General features: G+C 41.4%; 1 protein-coding gene across 2 annotated transcripts in view; it reads right to left on the reverse strand.

Moving 5' to 3' along the window:
- The window catches only part of Ugp2 (UDP-glucose pyrophosphorylase 2), a 43,738-nt gene extending 28,870 nt beyond the window's left edge, over window positions 1–14,868 (reverse strand). The window contains exon 1 of one of the 2 annotated variants that reach the window (XM_032916501.1): window positions 14,670–14,868. Coding sequence is in view for 1 of the 2 variants with exons in the window: in XM_032916500.1 (XP_032772391.1) it covers window positions 13,842–13,860 (19 nt within the window). In the remaining variant the exon portion in view is untranslated. Of the gene's footprint in view, window positions 1–13,841; window positions 14,188–14,669 lie in introns of those variants that run through there. The other variant, XM_032916500.1, reaches the window with a different exon arrangement.
- Between the last annotated feature and the right edge of the window lie 7,990 nt (window positions 14,869–22,858).

The raw sequence follows: 22,858 nt of genomic DNA on the forward strand, positions 1-22,858 counted from the left end.
AAATTGACTTTTTCTTTTTTCTTTTTAAAGCTAGGCAAGGGTCTGGTCCACAGGCGTTACTTGAGAGGAGCCCTTAGGTGCTTTAGTTTTCCTTTATTATCTATGTTATCAGCTGGTAAGGGTAATGGCCTGCCTGACTACGTGGTCTCCTTGGAAGCATTGGGGCCATTTTCTTTTGTGCTGACCCTCCTGTTTGTACACAGAGTGTACAGTGGTTTTGAGTCCGATCATTGGATCAGGAGGACTGATGAGTCACCAGGGCGGTAGGAGAGAAGTGTCCATCATCCCGAATAGAAAGGGCCAAAATACTAGCTGCCTCTTTAGCCTCCATGCTTACATTACTATAGTCTTCAAGTGCAGTTAGTGACGACCCCAACGGTCAGTGAGCAAATGCGGAAAAACGAACCTTGGTTTAAATTTTAATTGTATAACAGAATTTGGCAAAAACATTTTTTAAGTAAACATAAGCCTAATACTTTAGTATAAACTATTAAAATTATTTGATAAAATTTAAAATCCTTTTTAGATATATTAAAGAATAATTTATTCTTTAAAGACAATAAAAAGAAAGCACAATGTGCCACATGGGCTGGAGAGATGGCTCAGTGGTTAGAGCACTGACTGCTCTTCCAGAGGTCCTGAGTTCAATTCTCAGCAACCAATGGTGGCTCACAACCATCTGATGCCCTCTTCTGGTGTGCATGAAGACAAGGACAGTGCACTCATATACATAAAATAAAATTTTTAAAGAAAGCAAGCAGAAAGCAGCTGTGCGATGGTGGCTCACGCCTTGAATCCCAGCACTTGGGAGGCAAACATGGATCTTCTTGAGAACAAAGACAGCCAGGGCTACAGAGAAACCGTGTCTCAGAAAAAAATAAAAAGCATAAAAAAGAAAAGAAAGCTGAAAGCATGAGGCCAAGTAACATCCTCCATTTTAATTTTAAGAACAGCAGAGTCTAGGAGACTCTTCCAGGCGAGGGCAGCTGTCCGTGGGCAGGCAGGAGCCATCATCTGTCCATGGGCAGGCAGGAGCCCCCATGCCTTTACAGCTACTTTATTTCCAAGCAGCAGTCCTGCTCAGACTGCTCACAGAATCAGAGCTGAGAGAGCAACCAACAAATGACATTCAACCCAGACTGTTCATCCAGCTTTTTGTTTTAAAATTTTACATTATTAATTAAAATGAATATGGGCTAAGTTGACAGCTTTAATTAACATGACCATTTAATTATAATCCAATCCGGTATTATGTAAACTTTATAAAATCAGAAGCGCTTGTAGATATATATACACCCTGACAGTCAGATATAAAGATACCTTTTAAACATACCAAGTATTTGTATCATTTGTAAAAGTATTTTAGACGGCTGACCATATCATCTTTTATAGCCATTCTTAACCTAAATCTGTACTTTTAAAGATTATTATCTCTTAATACAGAGCATATGAGCTTTTATTGATTGTTAAAAAGTTTCAAGTAGGCTGAGCAGGAACCAGATTGGTTTTTAAGTGATAAGAAACTTGAAAAGTCTGTTCTGAAAGATGAGATCATAGGCAGATAGGCAATGGTTGTCTTTAATTTACCTTAAAATACGATAGTTACTATCTTAAGACTTACCACAGCCATTTTTATCTTACACAATGACAATCAGCAAACACATCTAGATGGTTTAACTGCTACTGTTGTTGGTATTTTAATTTAAGTAGCCACAAGTGGTTTACTACTACGGCAAATTCTGAGGGTTGACTTGAGTTTAATGTTGTTTTAACATAGAATAACATATAATTACATAGAAACAAATAATATGTATGAGGCAAGCATTAACAAAGAAGTTTCTGTCTTTTGAGTGAACAAATCTGACTTGGAAAGTCTGTAAAATGTCTTTTGTCAATCCGCCTTCCTTTAACAGGTCAGCCACGGGAGAGTGTTTTCCAGGTCTCGGTTGTTTAACACTGAGAGGGCCAAGCTCAACAGCTAAGTGTGGGCCTGAGGCCCTGTACTCTGAGTTCCCAGGCTCCTACAGTTATTTGGGTAAGTTTTAGGAATAATCTCGCTGTAAAAAAGCAGTAGGCCTAGAGAGGGGAAAAGTTTACCCACTTGAAAAGTAGCAGACAGACCTGTTAGGACACAAGGAGAAAAACCAGTCCTTTTAGAAATTCCCATAAGACAAAACTGAGACAGGAAACATAATTAGAAATGCCCTATATATATCAGTTAGTTTATATGTACAGTTAGTCTATATGTACCAGCTAGTCTATATGTAGTTTGTCCATATGTACCAGTTGGTCCATATGTACCAGTTGGTCTATGTGCACCAGTTGGTCTATGTGCACCAGTTTGTCTATATATACCAGTTTGTCTATATGTACCAGTTGGCCATGTGTACCAGTTGGTCCATGTGTACCAGTTGGTCCATGTGCACCAGTTGGTCCATGTGTACCAGTTGGTCCATATGCACCAGTTGGTCTATGTGCACCAGTTGGTCTATGTGTACCAGTTGGTCTATATGTACCAGTTGGTCTATGTGTACCAGTTAGTGTGTGTGTGTGTGTGTGTGTGTGTATGTATGTATGTGTGTATATATTGATATTGATATATATATACATATATACACATATATATATACATATATATGTGTGTGTGTGTATGTATGTGTGTGTGTGTATATATATAAACGTTTGGGGGCTCCCTAATGAAGTTTTCAAGTTTTTTGTCTTGTTAAGGGTCTTTGGTTGAAAAAAAAAGATTATGAATTTTAATTGCCCCTGAAAGTTCAACCAAGTATTGTTTCCAGGGGTTGTGCTGTGAACAGAAAAACATGGATATGTTGGAAGTAGAACTTTACTTCTACTGCACCCTGTAGAGCTTAGGTCTTTTTCCTGTACATCAGTCCTGTATAAAATAGGTCTAGTTGTAGGATGGTATTTGAGGTTAAACTTTTATACTTCAGCCAAATTTTCCCTCACAAAGCTTGTTTTAGGGCCAGGTAGTAGAGCAAAATATGAGCCTTTTTCAAAATTCATGATTTTTAATCTTTGATGTTGCATCATGGCACCATGGCATCTACTCAAGAGATCCTAAGTAGAGACCAGGACAAGGACCAGGACTTAGAGAGAACCTTCGCTCTTACCCACTTTAGAGTCCTCAGAGACCAGAGGGTTGGGTAGCACATGCCCTTCACCCCAGGTTTTGGGTGGATCTAGGTCTTGGGAGCATCACAGCACAGCACCAAAATGATCAGAAACATTGGTTTGTATTTCAGAAGTTGTGGGTCTTACTCAATCCCAGATGGGGCTTTATCTAAATGTTACACAGTGGTTTTCCATCATAATTAAGTCACAAAAATACTGAAAGGTCATTCCCTGCAATGAGCATTTCTGTGCCATTTAAGGCACAGTATACCTCTTTACTAAAAAGCTGGGAAGAGAGGAGAAAGAGAAGGAAGGGGGATCTGAGAGGGGGGAGGACAGACAGACAGACAGACAGAACAGGGTTCAGAGAAGAGGGTTGCTAGTATGAAAAGCTTTGGCTTTTTTATTTTAAACTGCCACTCAGGTTTGGTTCAGTAGTAGTGCGTGTGCTTAGTATATCTGAAGACCTGTGTTCAATCCAGCCTACAACAAAGACACCTCCCCTCAGCAGCGCAGCTGCTGGGTGTGGAGCTGCACTCCTTTAACTCCTTGCTGGGTGTGGAGCTCCTTTAACTCTGGCACTTGGGAGGAGAGACGGGTGGATCTTTGTGAGTGCCAGCCAGACTAGACTATGTAGTAAGAATCTGTCAATGACCCCCTCCTGCCCCCAAACTGTCATTCAAGTTAAAAGTATGAATAGGCTGGGGTAGGCCTTTGGAACTAATCAAGGGAAAATCTTTGTTCACTTGGAGATGGGGACTGTCTTTAGTAAATAAAAAGGGAAAGCTGAAAGCCATTCTGGTATAGAATGGAAGAAATGTAAAGAACAAGCTGTTTGTTTGGTGTTTTTCCCTCTCATTATGGAGAAAATACCTGAGACTAGAATCAACAAGCAATATGGATTGGGACCCTACATCCTGAGCTAGTCAGCAGATACTAAGTTTCTCAACAAGCAAGGGTCAGGACCCACACGTTGCTTGAAAACCAGCACTAGTACACACTGCTCAGTCCAGGGTTCCTTTTGTTGTTGAAAACCAAAGCCCACAACTTTCCTGGGACTAGGGGTAGCATGTTTTCACAATTCCAGAGATGACTCTAGTCAGACAGAACTAAACTTCCTGTCAAACAGGATTTTTGTTTCATTTCTGTTGCTGTGTTAAAACGGCCTGGTAAAAAGCAACCTTAATGGGAGAACAAATTTATGTTAGTTTACAATTCCAGATTACAGTTTATCATGGCAGAGAAATCAAGGAGAAACAACTAGTTAAAGCAACTAGTCACATGCATCCACAAAATTAAGGAGAAATAAGAAATTGTACTATACTCAATTCTCACAACAGTTGACAAATAATTTGGAAGAAAATTCTAAATATGGAGGAAGAAAAAGGTATGCATTAAAAAACATATGAATTATTTTGTTCTGTGCCACAGGTCAGTTTAAACACAAATAACTACACAATGATTGTTTTAAAACAATTTATTTATTTTTTTATTTCATATTCATTGGAGCTTTGCCAGTGAGACAGTGTTGAATGCCCTGGAACTAGAGTTACAGACAGCTGTCAGCTGTCATGTGGTAGCTGGGACATGAACCAGGGTCCTCTGGAAGAGTGACCATACTCTTACACACTGAGCCATCTCTCCAGGTCCTACAATGATTTTTAAACAACAACAACAACAACAACAACAAAATTTTGTCAGACTCAGAACTTATTTATAAACTATTTTTTCTGAAGTTAGATATGATAGTCCTATCCCTAAAAAACAGTGAATGAAACATTTGTTTTCCTTCTGCTTTGGGCAAATGAGCTAAAACTAAGTGTAAATCCAAGTTGAATATAACAAAGTAACTGAGACTTAGCTAAATAAGAAAAATTATAAAAAAAAAAAAAAAACAACTTTAAAGGCTCCCTGTTCAGAACAACCTACCTATTCACTTACAAGGCTCAAGATGAAAATATTCAGAATCATGTCAGTCATTCTCCCTGTTGAGCCAAACTAGCAAAGGCTGGCTGAAAGATATTATGTTAGATTTCTGCCAACTTAGTAGGTCCAACCTTCAGACACAGCCTCAAAAGATCCCAATACAGATTCAATTTGAGTTATAAAAAAAACTCTTAACTTTTATTTTTCCCATTTCTTTGATAAATACTAGATGCACAGAGATTTTTATCCCTTCTATCCTGTTTACAAATATAATACAAGGAAAGAACATGGTAATAAACTCCTCATTACCCTCTTCTACCCCATTCTGCCGTCACTTTACTCTACTGGACAAAATACTACTATACAATTACATTCTAAGGATAGGTTCCTAAGAATACACAAAACAGCTGGGCATGGTGACATACAGTGGAAATCCCAGCACTCAAAAGACAGGTAGGAGGAGTAAAAGTTCGAAGCCAGCTTAAATTTCATAGTGAGACCTTGTTTAAAAAGTAATTAAGGGCTGGAGAGATGGCTCAGTGGTTAAGAGCACCGACTGCTCTTCCAGAGGTCCTGAGTTCAATTCCCAGCACCCACATGGTGGCTCACAACCATCTGTAATGGGATCTGATGGCCTCTTCTGGTGTGTCTGAAGACAGCTACAGTGTACTTATATAAATAAATAAATCTTTTTTAAAAAAGTAACTGAATTAAAAGCATGGAAGGGTGGTTGGTTCAACAAGAGAAGCACTCTTACCTGCTTCAGTAAAGGCACAGATCTAAAAATCCATTTTTTCCTTGCCAATTAGTTACTTATTCACCCTAATTTTTTTTTTTAAAGAAGGCCTGGAATTTCTGGAAGGTGTAAGTACAAACTGCAGAACTTTTCTTGGATTTAACATTCTCAAGTTACACTTCTGGCAATGGCAACTTGGTTTCTAAGGGAAGGTCAACTAAAGAATCCCTTGAATAATGCAAGACCTCCAACCCCATAAATGGTTCCCTCCCACTTCCTAGCAAACAGAATTGATCCTCCACTACTTCAGACAGAAAGTAAATTAGGAAGCCAACGGCATAGTCACAAGCCCAAGAGCTTTTAAAGATGCGAGCAAGCGATTAGTTTCTCCTCCTACTTTCCTCACTCTGTGGACAGGAATCTGAGATGGAAAAGTTAGGTGACTTCCCCAGGTCACAGGCCAGGCAGGTGCTGGCTCTGTAAAGCCAACATTTTGCTCCTGTTTTGAGCTCCATCACCACAGTAAATCATGCCCTGTTCACTTTCCTCTAGGCTGGCTTCCTTTACATTCTGGAATAGAAATTCCTAAATATCACTGTCTTCCAAAGCCTATGTATCTAACTAACAGAATAACTGGACGTACTAGATAGAATTTACCAGAATTATGTTGGTTTCCTTATATTAGCAAATGTCATCTAGACCAAGCAGTAATTGGTTTTTCTTAGCTCTACCATGCACTGCTATAATCTAGTTCTTCCCTATTCACAAGAACTGAAATTGCAATATTATGGATGTTTAACTACCCAAGTGCAGGAGGAGGAAGTCAGGGAGTGGGGTGATAATGACATTACAACTTTCAGAAACCCAGAAAAAAGACATAAGGCAGAAGGCATTCAATTTAGAAACTGCTTTTGTTTCTTACCTTGGCAACTAAAAGGTATAGAAAACACCCTTTCTCTGACACTCTAAATGGTAGAACACAGAAACCTCATGTTCTGAAGTATAAAGCTGATTTCACAATGTAGAGGCCATATATAGCAGATTCTAGGAAAACCATCCCGTGTCCACCTCACACTGATTCCACCTTAACAGTCAAAATGTGTGTGTGTATGCATATGTCACACACACACACACACACACACACACACACACACACACACACACACACACACACGACAGCATCTGTCTTCATGGCCTTGGCTGTCCTGGAATTTACTCTATAGACCCAGCAGGACTAGAACTCACAAGTATTCAAATGAAAGGGATTAAAAACAAAAACATAAAAAATCCAGAATGTTATCACAACTGAATAAAATTATGAATGAAGATCAAGTACATACTGATTAGACATACCAACTCAAGCTAACCGTGTTCTGGACTTTCATGGCTGCCCTTCAAATTCACCTGTGAAAACACTTCCTTAAGAAGATCTTCTTTGGGGACTGGAGAGATGGCTCAGTGGTTAAGAGCACTGACTGCTCTTCCAGAGGCCCTGAGTTCAAATCCCAGCACCCACATGGTGGCTCACAAGCATCTGTAATGGGATCTGATGTCCTCTTCTGGTGTGTAAGACAGCAACAGTGCACTCACATACATAAAAGAAATGCTTCTTTAAAAAAAAGAAAGAAAGAAAGCTCTTCTTTGGGCTCTATTACCCAGAAATATAACATCTATTGATCATGTCTGTTTCTCTTAATTCATTTCCTCACCATTCTTATTATTGGAAAGAAATGTTTTTCATAGCAATTCACATGTACAAGTTGGAGGATATCAGAAGACAATTTGCAGAACCTGGTCTTCTCCTCCAACTATGTGTGTCCACGGACTTGGTGCCAAGCGCCTTTACCCTTTGAGCTGTCTCTTATGCTCTTATTGGTAGCTTTTAAATAGGTACCTCCCATCTAGATCCTACCTTCCTGCCACTTTCTAGATCTTTTATACCTGAATTCTCAGGCTACGTCAAACTCAACTTTGCTTTATCTAAGACAGAAATCACTGTCCACACCGAGGCACTCCGTGCCCTTCCAGCGCCCTACAACACTGGCATTACTCAGTCATTCAGATTAAAGATGCAGTCACAAGGTTGGCTCCTCAGTTACAAAACTGCTTATTGGAATCACTACAATTCCATTTCCTCATCTTCAATACTACCTTAATTTTCCTCAGCATTTTCATTTTCTGTTCTGGAGGACAGACAATGGCTTCTAACCAACCTGCCTACCACTCTAATCCTGTGATGCCAAGAGGAATGAATTGATTCCCATCACTTACTTATTTAATGCCTTCCTTATTTGATAAATTTTCACAGTCTACAGAAGTAAATACAAATCTATGATCCAGGAGTTTATTTTTTTGTGTATGAGTGTTTTGGCTGCATGTATGTGCACAATGTACACGCCTACAGAAGCCAGATGGAGGCATTGCCCTCCCTGGAACTTGAGTTACAGAGGGATGTAAGCTAGCATGTGAGTGCTGGGAACTAAGCCTGGGTCCTTGCAAGAGCCACAAGTACTCTTGACTCCTGCCATGATCACCTGGAATCCAGGAATATCTTGAACCAGATTAAGGTACGCTTCTGGATGGCTGAAGATAGTAAAAGTGGTACAAAGTTCATAAAGGCTGCAATCTCCTACTCTGTGACTTCTAGACCAGTCCTTCTAAAACAATCATTTGCATATACAACCTGGAGAGCTGACTAAAACACTGATTCCAGGGGAAGCTCCCAGACTGCTGACTCAGCAGTTTGGGGGTAGAGAGTATGCATTTCTCATAAGCAAACACCACCAGTATTACTTTGATAGTATTTTATTTATTTTAATGTTTATTGCGGCCACGTTCCTGGTTCTTCTTGTCACCAATTCTACACCTCAAGGCCATGTTTGTCCTGAGATGGCACCCGGCCCAGACTGGTCTAACTCCTTCCAGCTGATTTAAGCATGAAACATAATATGGCTCTGACTACTGACATACAATTATATAGCCTGACAAAGAACTTTATAGAAATGTGTTCCTCAGTGAGCGGGGAGGGGGGAGAGAGCCATATGAATGTTTAATAAATGCTTGGGGTGCCTGGGGCCTGCCAGAGAACTAACCCAGGGCTCTGTTCCTATTGGGCATCTTGAGCTGCATTCCTAGACAGTACGTGGTTGTGACGACAAAAGTGAAAGAAAGGCTATCGGACTCGACAATATTACTATGCAGACAATCAATAGTGTTGCTGGTCATGCACTGCTCTCTCTATAAAAACCGGTAGGACACATTAACCAGACATCTCAACAATCTTATTCTCAAATAACACAGTACATTCTTTCAATAGTGCTGCGATTGAATCCAGTGTTCTGAAACATGCTAAGCAAGTGCTACACTACAAAATAATAAACATGTCTGGTCTAGAATAGTTGTTAAAATCTCAGTTAAAGAAGAAATGTCACTTGTGGAAAACATTCAAAGTAACTTTGTTTCCTGGGAAATTAAAAAATGAAAAAGAAAACCCCCAATGAAAGCATTTAGGAATCTATACTTTTTACTACCAAGATTCGTCCTTTAACCGTTTGTCTGAATTGGCCTAAAAGAGTGCATACATCTACGTAACTGTCTTTTCTGTATGCATGAAGCCTATAATTCTAAGCAGAACTACAACACAAATGAAGTATGGTGCGAGCATCTGCCAGGGCAGCAACTCTACTGCTTTTCAGGTTACTGTGGCCAAGCAGAAAGGAGACCTGCTCTCCAAACGATGTCCTCGAGGTCAGTATTCTACAATTTGGTGACTGGCAAGTAAACCGTAGACTAAGCAGACAGGACTATTTCAAGTCCATGAATACAGTGAATGGGTTTGCATTGCTTTTTAAGATTCAAGCAAGATCACAAAGGGATAGAGAACTCCCATGATTTACATAAAAAAAAAGCAAAAATAGGGGTTGGGGTTTAGCTCAGTGGTAGAGCGCTTGCCTAGGAAGCGCAAGGCCCTGGGTTCGGTCCCCAGCTCTGAAAAAAAAGAACCAAAAAAAAAAAAAAAAAAAAAAAAAATATCTGAACATTTAGGGAAAAAAAATGAAACATTTTGTTCTTTAAGCTAAGTAAGACAACATAGCTCGTTTCTCTATGGTTCTCAGAAACAATCCTTTATTGTCAAAATGGTTGGAAGAGGAGGGAGTCACAATCAATTTCTTTTGGCCACAACTGAGAAAAATAAGCAACAGCAACTGTTGGCAGAGGCAGTACTGGAGCCCTTGACCTGACAACCACGCCCCAGAAGGCTGCTCATCCTTGCATTCACCTGAGACCCTTTAGGCTATCATTTGCTCAGAGATCTTTGCTGACCAGCTGCCACCTACCAAACAGGAATCACCAAGAGTCAAAAAACTCCAACAGGACAGAAAGTTGACATTGTTTTTAAACAATGCAGATGCATTTACATAGCTTTCCTTGAAATATAATAAGTATAAATTATACAGTATAGTTTTTAAATTTTTACACAGCTTAGATAGATAATGGCATATTTAGAGTTGTGAAGATACTTATAGAATTACTGTACTAAGCAAAGAGCCTAGCCTTAGCTGGCTGGCTACACGGCATCAGTCTCTTGACTACTTATAAGTTTCCAAACACTTAGGGAGACAGTTCTCACAACTTTTTAAAAGAAAAGTTCCAAATGGCCTCTGTTGACAAGCCTACCCCCAAAGGTGACAGGCAGGAAAGAGGTGGAGTCCATTTATGAAGAGAAGTGGAAGCACAGCATAAACCTGGCTGCGGAGAAAGTCAGAGCGAGACGGTTTCACGGGGAGGCAAAAGAACATGGCAGCTTGTTCATGCTCTAAAGCATCTCCTGAGAAAGTACTGCCAGGCTCCTGAAGAACAGACTTAGGGAAATATGCAAAACCTGTGCCTTTATCGGCCCAGTACTTATATAGGGACGACTCACCTCTCTAACGGTACTGAGTGTTTTACTAATGAAAATATCCAAGTAACTTCTTACGGGCTAAATGGCTGAGACATATGAATACCCAGCATTCTTGTAAACGTAGTGCTTGGATCTGGAGTCAGGCCAAATGTAGCTTTACGTTTCCTATCACCCAATAAGAATTATCCCCAATGCATACTTCATAATGCCCAGATCTACAGACCCCAGTACCTACTGGAAGGGAAAAACAATATAGTGAAAGAGTTACAATGAACATTTAAAAAAAAAAAAAATAAGAGTTGTTGTTAACTGAACTTTAAAACTATAACTTGTATTCACCCCTACACTATCCAAGCTTTACCTTGCCCTCCCCTCCCCTTCAGCTCCTGAACAAGTTTAATAATTTCCTTTTAAATGTATCAACTTTCAAGTAACCAGACCTGAATATTAAATTGGAATATGAAAATCAAAACCTATTTGTATTTCTGGTGATGGCATGTTGGGAAGCAATGCTACCTGAAGGCCATCATTATTTTAGGAACGAGTTAACATTAATGGCCACACAGTGTTTACCTATCTTGGTCACTTAGTACAACACCCCATTTCAACTTCTCAAGGACCCCTCGGCAAAAGCACTAACACCCAGTGGAGGAGGCAGGGACAGGAGACTGAAGTCAGTGCCGGCCAAGCTAAGCCACTCTCAGTCCAACTTCCAAGTTCTAATAGGTCAGAAAAGTGTCTACAATCACATTCTAGTAACAGGAGTCAAATCCAAGTCCATGCCCTTTCGGCTTTCTCAGTTTTTATGTAATTTAAGATAAGTCATAAAAACCTACAGCCGAAAACACAGAGTAAGCCGACCTACTAAAAAAGGATATAGAATATTTTAGGTCTTGGGCATTTGCTGCTACCTGGGACAAATCCTTTTAGAACTTCTACTTTCAAAACACTGTTTTTCCCAGGGACGCATTATCTTTGTCTATAGAAAATGGTAATCTATTTGGAGAATAGGCCATTCTTGAAATGTTAATCTAAAAAGCAACAAAAGGTGTTGGAAAGGACAGGAGCTGTAAACAGGCAGGAGTTTCAGGGCCTCGCCCTAGCTCATCTTTGGGCATCTTTATCAGCTGTAAACTACCCAGAAGCTTAATGAGACAATGCAGGAAGCAGCGATGGATGGGCCGGCCACTTGTTAACTTTCCCTGTGCAGCAGCGAAGGTAGTGTACCCGTGAGTGGAAAGAAGCATCAGTAACTTCTGGGAGGGCTGGGGAGGGTCAGAATTAGATTGCTTTAGAAAAAGAGAACACAGAAAATTTCAAGTCTCATACTTGAAAACTGATACCGTGCAGAGAACTCCCAAATTAGCTGATTAGTTTTATCATTTTTTTTCTTCTATTTTTTTTTCCCCCGGAGCTGGGGACCGAACCCAGGGCCAAGCACTCTACCACTGAGCCAAATCTCCAACCCCAGTTTTATCATTTCTAACAGTGACCAAGGTAAGCACATAGAGAGTTCATACTTAAATACAAAAATTCCACAATGGTAAGTACCATGACTGGGTTAAAAACATTTGGAGAGTCATCCTTTTGTGAGAAACCACCTGTTTAAAAGGAAATCTACTATTTTGAGTAAAAGTAGAGAGCAAATAAATCAAATGTGGCATCTTGAATTGCATCATGGGAATAGGAATCAGAATTGAGTTTACAGTTTGGTTAATGCAATTATGTTAATTTCTTCTTTCTGAGGCTTGCACAATATTTTGAAAAATGTAGAAGTACTTTAAAATAATGGACTTTTTAAAAGTGGATAGTAATGTCCACAACCACGTGAAGATCTCCCTCGACGGCCAAAGCTGTAACTGTGCATCAACTCTGTCAGCTTCCTAAACTACTAAACTACACCAACTGTCTTGAGTTTAATACTTTTTTTAAATTCCCAAGAGAAGCAACTTGTTTGCTTTTCTCTAGCATATTCTTAGAAAATACCAGTTTTGTGGCACTTACAAGGCCAGTAAACTTCTAGGTTAACTCTGCCTTCCTAATCTTGAGCTGTTTATTAAATCCGAACATAAGAAGCATTTCTAGCCTCACATCAAGTACAACACTAACTTCAAACATAATGACAATTGGCATTTCTGAGCTTAGTGCTGAAGGCAGGCAGGCATAAGGGTCCCATCTGTTTCAATAATAATGAAGGCAGATTCCTTTACTCTATATCATGCCAAACTTAAGAGTTAATAAAGTGGGGCATAACCTTGTAGGGCATCTTCATTTCCAGGGTCAAATAATGGACATCCCTAGCATAAAGAAAAGGTGGGGAAAGGTACAAGTACAGTTACTGAGAACCACATAAAGTGGTTGCAAACTTTACTAGATGTATTAAGCAAGATGGCTGAAGCTTTCACATACTGGGGTCTGGAAGGAAAAGTTTGGTACACATCTAGGGGCAAACTCTGTACAGTTTTGTGAGAAGTTTAAGGCAGCACCCAATTGCAATGCTACAGCGTGGTTGCCGGGTATTTGCTAAAGGTTTTCTTTACACACATACGGAATTTACATGGCAATTTTCAAATTTAAAGAAAGCATAATCTTTTATTATTTTTTTTAAAGGAAAAGGCAAACAGCACTGCAGCAAAGTCATTTCTCTCACTGGAATGACCTCTAGTGTCTTCGAACTACTCCTAATTTCGCAATAAATGACTCTGAGACTCAATCTATGTACACAAGGAATACAAGTGAAGAACGGTATAGCTTCCTTACTAGTCTTGACAAACCCATCTGCCTGCCCCTAGCCCTCTGGGCTTCCTTGTCCCACAAAGATAACTTATCATGGACTGCAAGAACGGAACAAGAATTAATCAGCAGTCAAATCCTGTTTTGATTATTACGGTTACTATCCACGAAGTCAGAATACTATTAAAACTGATTTTAGAAGGGAGAACTAACCCCTGCAGGGCACAGAGGCATACGTACACGTATATGAACCCAGCAAGCGGCGCAAAGCAGCTCAAATACCAATTTAACCAAAAAGGTATCACAAACGAACATTCCCAGTTCCAAACTACCCACCTACCAAGAGAGAGACTACCAATACCCAAAATCGGACGAAGCAGCCAAGAGACAGAAAGCAAAATGTCTTACCTTGTACAAATCTCGACATTTTAGGATTTTATTAAAATAATCTGTCTTATATTTTTCAATTTCTAGAAGCTGCGTTGTAAGAAAGGTCTCTCTCCCTTCCCTGCAACAACCGAAGTGTTCTTTCTCCTCCGCTGTTTAGCTACTTAAGGAAGTATTCGGGGGAAAAAAATCAAAACTGGTCTTTAAGAAGAAAAATCCAGAAGACGGAAACTTGGTGGGACCGACTCAGCTTGGGAGGGAACTCCTGGCTACTCAGCGATCCCGACGCCAAAGGGGGACGAGTGGAGACTCCGGAAAAGGTAAAGCCAGATGAACTTAAATTTCATCAATGGAGAGGCGGACCTAGAGCAGCTTCACCGCCCTCCGGTCTCCACGCCCTCTTGGGCAGGACTGCCGCAGGCCCCTGGCCGCACCCCGAGGCCCCTCGCCGGCTGCCGGCCAGCCACGAGCTGCTGGCGCCCAGCTCGGCTCCGGAGGCGGGGAGGCCAGCGAAGGGGCAGTGCAACCTTTTCCCCAGCCCATAAATAGCCGGGACTCGGAGACGCTGCGAATTCCGCACCCGGGCAGACAGCTGGCCGCGGCCTCCAGGGCTCGCCCTCCCCTCCCCTTCCCGACGCAGCCGCTCCACACCAGGGCCCGCTCGTCCCCTCCCTCCCCCGGGGCCCCGCCGCCGAGACCCCCGGGAGGCCTGGCCCTTCGTGACACGCCCTCGGCCCTCCCGCCCCTCACTCTTCCACGCCCCACGGTCGGCCCCCGGCCACGCCTTTCCGAGCAAGACCCCACACGGAGGTCTCTCGGAGCCCGGCCCGCCCCTTAAGCGACACCCACCTTCCTCTTCCGTGGCTGGCTGGGTGGTTGGGGGCCTGGAATCAGGTCTCGAAGGCTGCGCTGCGCGAGCGTGGCCGAGGCGGCCTCCCCTGCGCTCCCGTCACACGCAAATACCTGGAGCCCGGCGCCAGCGTGCGCAGCCGGTGACCCTCCTCCCGACACCGGAGCCCCCACTTTCTCCACACACCTCCCCTCCCCCTTCTTCTCCCCCCAATGCGGAAACGTCCCCACGGCTCAGAACGACAGGCACAGCCGCCAGTCAGGAGCCGAAGTTTGCTCAGGGCTTGGCCAATGAGACGCGCGGAGGTGGCAGGGGGCGGGGCGTTCGAGGCCCGAGGGAGGCGGGCGCAGAAGCGAACGCGGGAATCCCCACGCGTGGGAGCTGCCCAGGGGGCTGCACGGTGCCAAGCACGTCGGTCTTTGCCTGCTGTCTGCAGCTGCCACGAGCGTGTGAGACAACTGAAGCGTGTGCTTGTGTTTGCATCCTCCAGAATTTGCCGGTTGAGGAAACCGTGACCATTGAATTCTGAGATTCCCCCATCAGCGACTTCTTCAGGGACGCCAGGCTCTTCTCAGGAGGACCCAACGACTCTGCCCACCAGTTAGGGTTTGAGGAGAGCAAGGGCGTCCAAAATCAAGCAATGAGATGGGATGTGTGTGGCTCACCAATAGGGGGAGGGCCTGGGGGCGTCGAAGGAAGTGCCAGATAAAGACTCTGCAGAAAACCATCACTATTCTTCTTGCCTAGGATTGCACTTCTGGGCACGTTTGTGCTGGGAGAGAGCGTTTACTTTTCCAGCCAAAGTGAAAATGACTTATTATCCTTAAAGTGCTTTGCTGATGATAGATCTTGAAGTCTCCAAAAGAAAGATGGAGTTAAAAGCCAGTATGTTGGCAGCCTGGAGACTCACTGAGGTGTGCCCAATCAGCTAGTCTTGCCAACCCTACTAGCCTGTAAGACTGCCTGTCTCCCTTAACATTCTGGCTTTACCCTGCTTGACCAATGATTGTCAGTTCCCTGTCGAGTGCCTCAAACCAACCAAGCATTTCCAGAAGGGTTCGAAATGTGCAACATTACTCAGCCAAATGAGAATTTCTAAATTATTCTCCAGAGAAGAGAGCTTTCTTTATTCAGTCCCTTGGGTTCATATGGAAATGTTATTAAAACAACACAGGAAGAGAGAGTGACCATGTTGCTTATGTACGATCCAAAAAAACCCTAGGCCTCCAAATAGTTCAGCTAAGAAAATTAGTTTCTCCAAATGAAAAAGTTTCTAAAATAACAAATGCCTTCAGTTTAATATCGACATTTGGTCTGGAGTTTTCGCTTAGACTCTACATCCTCTCTGAACAGTAGAGAAATTGTTCCAGCAGTGAATGAACTGTATTTATCAGTCAGTGTAAGCACTAAAACCAAAGACCTGGAGGCTCCTAGTGTAAGTTAGCCTGCAAAAATATTACGTGCAACAAAGAATCTTTCACTTTCCCAGGCTTTTTATAAAATAGAATGGACAGTTATTTTTGACTTCCACAGAAGATTAAAAAGGGGGGGGGAGTCTTTAAATCCAGCAAAAACATTTGGTAGTTCCTAAGAATTGGCATCTTGATTTATGAGTAATTAACTACTGAGATAGGACACAAAGAGTGTTGTGCATTTACTACTTGAAAAAAAAGTCCTCAGAAAGTAAATCACTACCCATTTTATGTGGTTCACTTTATAGCGAGGGGTTGATTATTGGCTATAAGCACTAGAAAAACCACATTTCTAAATGCTGTGTTTATAGTGCCTTGCAAATGAAATGTCTTTACAGAGAGGCTTGAATTTTAATCCCAGATTTTCAGATACAGTTTCTCACTCCTTAAGAATGAGGAAATTAGCTTACGTGACAAGTCATGAGCTAAGGAGGTAAAACCCGAGACTCTTCAGGACCATAAAGCAATTACTTGTTTCTCTCTTTATATTCAGTCCTCACTCACACACCAGGGGTGGGGGTGGGGTAGGGTGTCTTCTTCTGTTAGTTTTTTTTTTTTTTTTAAGAAGTTAAAATCTTTATTTTATGTGTATCGAGTGTGCCTTGATTGTGCTTGGTGCCCGTAGAGGTCAGAAGCAGGCATGGGATCCCCTAGGACTGGACTTTCAAACGTTAGGAGTCACTCTGTGCTAGGAACCCAACCGATGTGCTCTGTAAGAGCCACTGCTCATAACTACCAAGGTGTCTCTGCGGACCCCGACCACTTCCCCTGCACTAGATTACTGTAATGTGTAGGCACAGATAAAGAGGTCCAGTGAGATAAGAAACAGAGTAGAAGCCTATAAGCCACTTTCTGGTAAACTGTGCTATCCTTCAACGGTCATAGAAATTCCGCCTCTAATTTACTTAAGTCCATCTTCCTACTTCCCCATAGGAAAACAGAAAAAAAACAAAAAAAAAAAAAAAAAAAAAAAAAAGCCAAAACAAACCTTCACTTTGTTTTAACCTGTCTTATGCTTCGTGTGCAAACCTCGGCCATGCTACCTAAGAACCGTGCCACTAGCTAGATCCATAGCTCCTGTACAGTAACAACACTCTCGCAGCAGCAGCAGCAGCAGCAAACCCTAGGCCTGCTTCCTTGTTTGTGAGCATAGTCTTTGCTGCCTCTTCAGTGTTTGTCGGTATTTGCGTCATGGAAAGTATCTCATAAGCGTATGCTGAATGATAGTTTGGTATTGAATGGTAGATTTGGTCTTTCCATTTATAGCACTGTCTCCTGGTCTCTACTATCAAGAACCGCCAACTTATATTTAGAAGTAATGATTCTTAAGTTTCAATGATTCTTCACCTAGAGTGTGAAGGTGGGACAAAGTATATAAAACATCTTGATGATTTAATACGCTGTATTAGCTGCTCTCTGTGAGCATTATCTAATGAGGGGTGACTAAGGTGAAGTTTTGTTGTTTTTATTTGAGGCTTTTTTGTTTTGTTCTTTGTTTCTTGCTAATGGGGATTAAACCCCCATTGCCTGGCACACGGTAGGTAAGGGCTCCACAATGGAGCAACGTCCTCATCCCTTGAGGTAATTTAGAAATCGCTAAAGTATTACGTATAAGACTGTATGTGTGGTCATTTTTAATTTATTTTTGTCATCCCTTCCTCATACTCTTTATTCAAAAAAAAACTTATGCAGCACAGTTTTTTATAAAGCAAACATGTTATGAAGAAAAATTCTATGTCATGTCTGAAGACTTGAGCTAAGCGTCTAGGCAACAATTAACTGCTGGACTCCTGCCTACACTCAATTTTGGCTCTCCTCTATTCATCAGAATCTTGGGCACCCACAGGAAAGAGGACAGGGGATTACTGTTAGCAGTCGCTAGTGACCAACTAAATTTAACGAGGAGGTATTTTTCAATCAAAATATAATTAGACTGAGTTAACTGGAAAATATATCAAATTGTATCTATGAGATGAACTTTAATGACTGAGCAGTCTAAAAAAAAAAAAAAAAAGAATATGGTTTCCAAATACTTGAGGAAGAGAAAGACTTCATTCTTCCTGTTGCCAAACAAGAAGTTTGCTGAAACAAGCTACGAATATAAATTGTGACACAGGCTTTCCTTTTTTCACACTTGCTTTTCAAGTTGTACCTAATAGTTACATAACGTTTATAGCAGGGCACCATCATTTATTTCAGATAGGTGAGATGTTAAAAAAAATAAACAACTCGCATTGCAAATAGTTCTCTAAAGAGTTGATAAAGCAGCCTTATTGGTTTTTAAATCATTAGCTCATAAGAATGCAAGTTAACCACAGCCGGTGTGATTTGCTGACAGTTTTCTCCAAGCTCGCCTTTGAGAGTTGAAGAGAGCAGGTTCTTACTGTGGCAGCATCTAATACTTCTTCCTTTCTTCATATTGCCCAACATGTTCATGAGAAATTGGGATTCCCCAGAGATTGTATCCGGCATTATTAACCCGAATCTCTACACCTCTTTCGATTTTAGAGGCAGAGGACCCATTCCCTTGAGTATACTGGCCAGAGATAAACATAAAGAAATACTATGTGTGTTTTCAGGGTTTTAATTAAACATAGATTGCAATGTGGGCATAATTTAGAAATATTCTTAAAAGCTCACTGAGAAATAACACATTTCTTACTAAACTAAGAACGAGTAAATATTACTTTGGTTTACCCGGGTGACGTGTATCTAGGTGAATACATTTTTCTTACTGACTTTAAGATCCACAAAAAAAAAAAAAAAAAAAAAAAAAAAAAAATCCTCACAAGTGTGAGATCTAATTCTGGTTTTTTGTTTTTTGTTTTTTGTTTTTTTTTTTCTTTTTCTACCACATTTCCTGTTGTGCATCCCATCAGAAAGCTTGTGTGACTAGATGGTTTTTTTCCAAACACCTCTACCTCTGGTCTAATTCATTAAATGCCCTGTGAGTGTACCAGAAGGAAGTATTAAATAAAGAAAGTCTGTTTCCTAACAGTTTAAGAGTTTTATACCCATCTCACTAACTAGATATTAAAGAGGTCTTCTTTGGATGAGGTAAATAATTGGGCAATTATGTCGTTAAATGAGTAATATTATTAGGGAATAAAAGGTTACTTTTCACTCTAAAATGAAAAGGAAGAGAGTCATGTCATGTTGAGAACAACCATAGGGAAAATGTTACATTCTGCTGCTATTTTTAAATGAATTTTATTTCAATATAAGGATGAACATCTGTTAAAAAACAAATCCAAACAGAGTAGTTTCACAATGCCCACCATGAACAGTAGTGCCCTGCTGCCCCAGCTTTCCTCACTCCAGCCTTGAACCGATGAAGAAACCATTTTTCTTCTGACCCTCATCTCTGTACTTCTAAATATAGCTCTAAATGCTTACATTATATTTCTTTCATAAATTATATTTCTGAATTCTAGGTTTTAGACGGTATGTTTAGAGTTCCTAAAATAATAGATAGAACTTAGCTCATATCCCTGACTCCCCTCTAAATTTATAGAGTTATACTCCCCAACATTTACTTCATTATAGCACAAAGACAAAATGGTGCTTATATAGAACACTGGGATGGCCTAGGTGGAATCTAAAAATGTATTTCAGACTTCATAAAGAATTGATTTTTTTTTTTAAAAGTCAGTCTCTTAGCACTTATTTTATTTCTGAAATGCCACATTACTTAGTTCATAATACCATTAATCCTCAATGCATCTTTGTGGATTAATTCTGCCCTGTTCTCAAAATAGTATTTACTGTTCTAGGACTTGGATATGAGATATTCTTCCAAAACATGATATGTTGAAGACTTGGTACCAAGCTTGTCAATCTGATCACTGAAAGGTGAAGAGACCCTGAAGGTTCTGTCTTCACCAAATGATTCAGTCACTGATGAATTCAGTTGAATGGCTTTGTGGGGATACAGTAGACTGTAAGTCATAGAAGCTGTGCTCTTAAAAGATGTGTCGGATCCTTCCCTTTCCTCTGCCCTCTGCTTCTAGACTCCAGTGAGACACTCTACCACTCTCCCTCTCTCCACATTGATACTCTTCTCCTCTCAGGCAAACATAGCGTGCTTCAGTTTCATGTTTATTTTTTTTTTTTTTTTTTTTTTTATTATTATTAACTTGAGTATTTCTTATATACATTTCGAGTGTTATTCCCTTTCCCGGTTTCCGGGCAAACATCCCCCTCCCCCCTCCCCTTCCTTTTGGGTGTTCCCCTCCCACCCCTCCCCCCATTGTCGCCCTCCCCTCAACAGTCTAGTTTACTGGGGGTTCAGTATTAGCAGGACCCAGGGCTTCCCCTTCCACTGGTGCTCTTACTAGGATATTCATTGCTACCTATGAGGTCAGAGTCCAGGGTCAGTCCATGTATAGTCTTTAGGTAGTGGCTTAGTCCCTGGAAGCTCTGGTGGCTTGGCAAGGAATTGATTTTTAAATATATATAATTATTAAGATAACAATGAATGAAAATAGAGGAAATGTTAAATATTTAATCCATATAATAACAGATAAGTTTTTAAAAAATATATAGATGAGAAATTTAACTTTTTTGATTCTTTTGTTTGTTTGTTTGGTTGGTTGGTTGGTTTTGGTTTTTTGAGACAGGGTTTCTCTGTGCAGCCCTGGCTGTCCTAGAACTAGCTCTGTAGACCAGGCTGGCCTTGAACTCAGAGATCTTCCTGCCTCTGTCTTCTGAGTGCCCTGTGTGTGAGTGTCTGTGTGTGTGTCTGTGTGTCTGTATGTCTGTGTGTGTATGTGTGTTTGGAAGTCAGTAAACAACTTAAAGAAGTTGATTCTCTCCTTTTATTATGTGGGTCCCAAGGGTGAAGGTCTTGGTAGTGAAAGAAGAAAAAATGCAGCCAAGAAATCAGAAGTTTAAAAATACTATCTCACCCCTAAGAAGTCCTAAATACCCCAAATTCCAGACCCTGTTCTCTGCCTGTAAGTAAGTAAAAGGTCACATTTCTTGAGCCTGCTCTCCCAAGAACTAGATAAAAGGGTTTAAGATAAGCCCTTAGGTAGTGATCCCGACCTAGTAAAGATAACAGGAAGCTTCTCCCAGGAACTAGCTGACCATAAAGTTAGATTAAAATCTTAAAAGCAATCTTGAGAAACAAAAAACCTTGTGATTTTTCACTGATGCCATCCCTACCCCCTTAGGTTGTGCCTTTTTCCTTTAAATACCCCTTCTCTCAGCTACTGGGGGTTGAACTCCTCTACTCCTGCATGGGATACGAGTCTCAACCCCAGTTCACTGGTTCCTATCAATAAACCCCGTGAGAATTACAGCAAAGACGGTCTTATGTGAGTTCTTGGGGGGTTGTGTCATCCTGAGACTTGAGTGAGGGTCTCCCCACTCTGGGGGTCTTTCAATAGCAGATACCTTTACCTGCTGATCCATTTTATGTTTCAGTAACTATGTTTAGTTTCTGCTCAAGATTTTCAAATAATAATCCTTCCAACTGCTGGCAGTCACTGTGATCTCTAAAGATAACCAGCTTCTTCTGATTTCAGAATTTGTGGATATTTGATGGCAATGGGAAATTTGCTAATGTGATTTAAGATTTTCAGATGGAGAAAGTACATCAGGTTTTCTGGGTGGATCATGAATGTAGTTGCAAGTTCCCCATGAAGCCAGCAGAATACTGGAAGACAAGAAGAAGAGGAGGAGGGGGAGGAAGAGGAAGAAGAAGAGGTAGGAGAGAGGGAGGAAGAAGGGAGAAAGAAGAGGAAGAAGAGAGGGAGAAAAGGAAAAAGAAGGAAGAAAAAAGGAAGGAGAAGGAGAAATGAAGGAGAAGAGAAGAGGAAGGAAGAGAAAGAAAAAGAGGAGAAGGGAAGGAGGAGAAGGGAAGAGGAAGGAGTAGAAGGAGAAAGGAGGGGAAAGGAGGAGGAGAAAGAAGGAGGAGGAGGAGGGAGAGAAGGAGGAGGGGCAGGAGGGGGAGGGGGAGGAGGGGCAGGAGGGGAGGGGAGAGAAGGGGAATGATGAAGAGGGAGAGGAGGAGGAAGGGCAGGGGAGGAGAAGGAGGGGCAGGGGAGGAGAAGGAGGGGGAGGAGGAGGGGCAGAGGGAGGAGGAGGGGAGGGGGAGGAGCACCGTGAAGAACTCAGCAGCACAGTGCACTGTCATTCAGGTCCAAAGGTCAAGAATGCGGATGTCCTCCTAAGCATTACTTTCCTCTTGCTGTGACCAGTTACCTGACAAGGGAGGAAAGATTTCCTTTGCCTGATGATTTGAGGGTACAGTCCATCACAGTAGGGAGGGCATGATGGTGGGAAAGGGAGGCTGTCGGCTTACATCTCAGCAAATGGGACAGGAAGCAGGGCCAGCGCATAAATATCAGGGCTCACTCCCCATTGACTAACTTCCTCCAACTAGGTTCCACTCCTCGAGACGGCACCAACAGCTAGGGACCATGTGTCCCAACATGAACCTGTGAGGGTCATTTTATATCTGAACCATAATATTCTCATACGCTCATGTCCATCTCATATTGTAAAATGCATTCGGTCCAACGTCAGAGGTCTCTTTGTCGTGCAGTCCCCAGTTCCAACTCTTCTGAAAAACCGAGTCTCCTGAGACTTCCAACTATTTTGAAAAAAAGAGTTACATAAAGTCATCATTCCAGTTCCAAACTGGAGGGATTAGGGTAATGGCCAGAAAGTATTGGATAAATTAAATTTAATTAATTAATTAATTAAAATAA

Source organism: Rattus rattus, chromosome 11 (assembly GCF_011064425.1).
Source record: "Rattus rattus isolate New Zealand chromosome 11, Rrattus_CSIRO_v1, whole genome shotgun sequence".
Classification (NCBI taxonomy): domain Eukaryota; kingdom Metazoa; phylum Chordata; class Mammalia; order Rodentia; family Muridae; genus Rattus; species Rattus rattus.